The sequence below is a fragment of the Urtica dioica genome, chromosome 7 (assembly GCF_054948205.1).
Source record: "Urtica dioica subsp. dioica isolate 48M chromosome 7, U.dioica_male_clone48M_v1_H2, whole genome shotgun sequence".
In the NCBI taxonomy this organism is placed as follows: Eukaryota; Viridiplantae; Streptophyta; class Magnoliopsida; order Rosales; family Urticaceae; genus Urtica; species Urtica dioica.
In genome coordinates, this window is record NC_142762.1 from 30822990 (window position 1) to 30824347 (window position 1358).

At 39.0% G+C, this 1358-nt stretch overlaps 1 protein-coding gene across 1 annotated transcript; it reads left to right on the forward strand.

The window, feature by feature from the left end:
* Positions 1 to 261: 261 nt before the first annotated feature.
* Positions 262 to 1108, forward strand: LOC149390775 (uncharacterized). The gene is made up of 2 exons (XM_089621303.1): positions 262 to 346; positions 625 to 1108. Exons 1-2 carry the CDS (start codon positions 335 to 337, stop codon positions 1072 to 1074), a joined length of 462 nt encoding a protein of 153 aa, XP_089477429.1. The 5' UTR covers positions 262 to 334; the 3' UTR covers positions 1075 to 1108.
* Positions 1109 to 1358: the final 250 nt, after the last annotated feature.

A 1358-nucleotide genomic window follows, 5' to 3' on the forward strand; every position in this document is an offset into this window, starting at 1 on the left:
TTTGCAAAGCGACTCTCATGTGTAACTGCTTTTGCTGTTATAATAAAGTGATTTCTCCAGCGGAGGACAAAATATTAAAGGCAATACATCCACAAACTCACAACTAGCTAACTCTAACTTTACAGTTTTCATTTAATACAATCTCTAATTGAAAAGATTCTATCCACTTAAAAACGATAGCTATCACTCTCATCAAGCTGTGTCCTTCTTTAGTATAAATATTGTGTTATAGCTCACTTACACCAAGTTACTATACTCTTACAAAATTATAAGAACTTTGGTGCCAGAATTTCTTCTTAAAGAACGAGCTTCACATATATCCTTTTCCTTCCCTATGAATATGGCGGTAATGCTCTTCTCTTATTATTACTCTATACATCGTTTTTCGTCTTGATTCACTATTTCAATTCACATTGCTAGCATTTGTTAGCTTACACCAAATATATAGAGCAAAATAAAAGCATGTTCTTGAATATTAAACAAATAAACAAGGGAATGATTCTAAACAGACATCCACTCCTCTAGGGTTTGATACATGATACCGTGAAATCTATATTTGTAAGACTAGCATAATAAATTTGTAAATTAGTGTACTTAATTTCTTTTCTCCATGCATATATGCAGAGTGACGAGGTGAAATCGAACGTAGCTGAATCAAAGAACGTTTTTCTGAAGAAGTCGGAGCTTTTGGAATTAGCGCCGCCGGCCCCAGAGGTTAGTGAAGCCAAGTGCAAGTGCTGCGGGCTGAGAGAGGAGTGCACTGAGGCGTACATAACGCAAATAAAGCGCTCCCACTCGGGAAAATGGGTGTGTGGGCTTTGCTCCGAGGCCGTGAAGGAGACCATCAAAAGATCCCCCGAGACGGCGCTCAGAGAGGCGGTGAGGTCTCAGAGGGAGTTTTGTCAGAAGTACAACACAACTATAAGGCTAAACCCTAAACTCTCCTTCACTTGTGACATGAGAGACTTCGTCAAAAAGAGCTCCGAGAACCGAGTCAGCCCCAAGGGGTTGAAGCTCGGACGGAGCACTAGCTGTGTCCCCAGTATTGATTTCCAGCAATACAAGGCTTTCTAGCTGCCTACAGATGAAAGACATATTAAAAAGTTCTATCCTCTACTATACTATTCATATATATATATATGTGTGTGTGTGTGTGTGTGTGTGTGCGCATTGTATTATATGTGTTCGGTGAGTTATATTGATTAGTAGTACTTTCAATTGAAGTCGCCAAGTTCGGCTTCCAACTATTTTTTTTAATATGTTCAATGCATGACTTAACGAATATAGTTAGATACATGATCACTACTAGAAAAGTTTGCCGTTTATTTAAAATCCGGCGTCTGAACCGCCCACACATT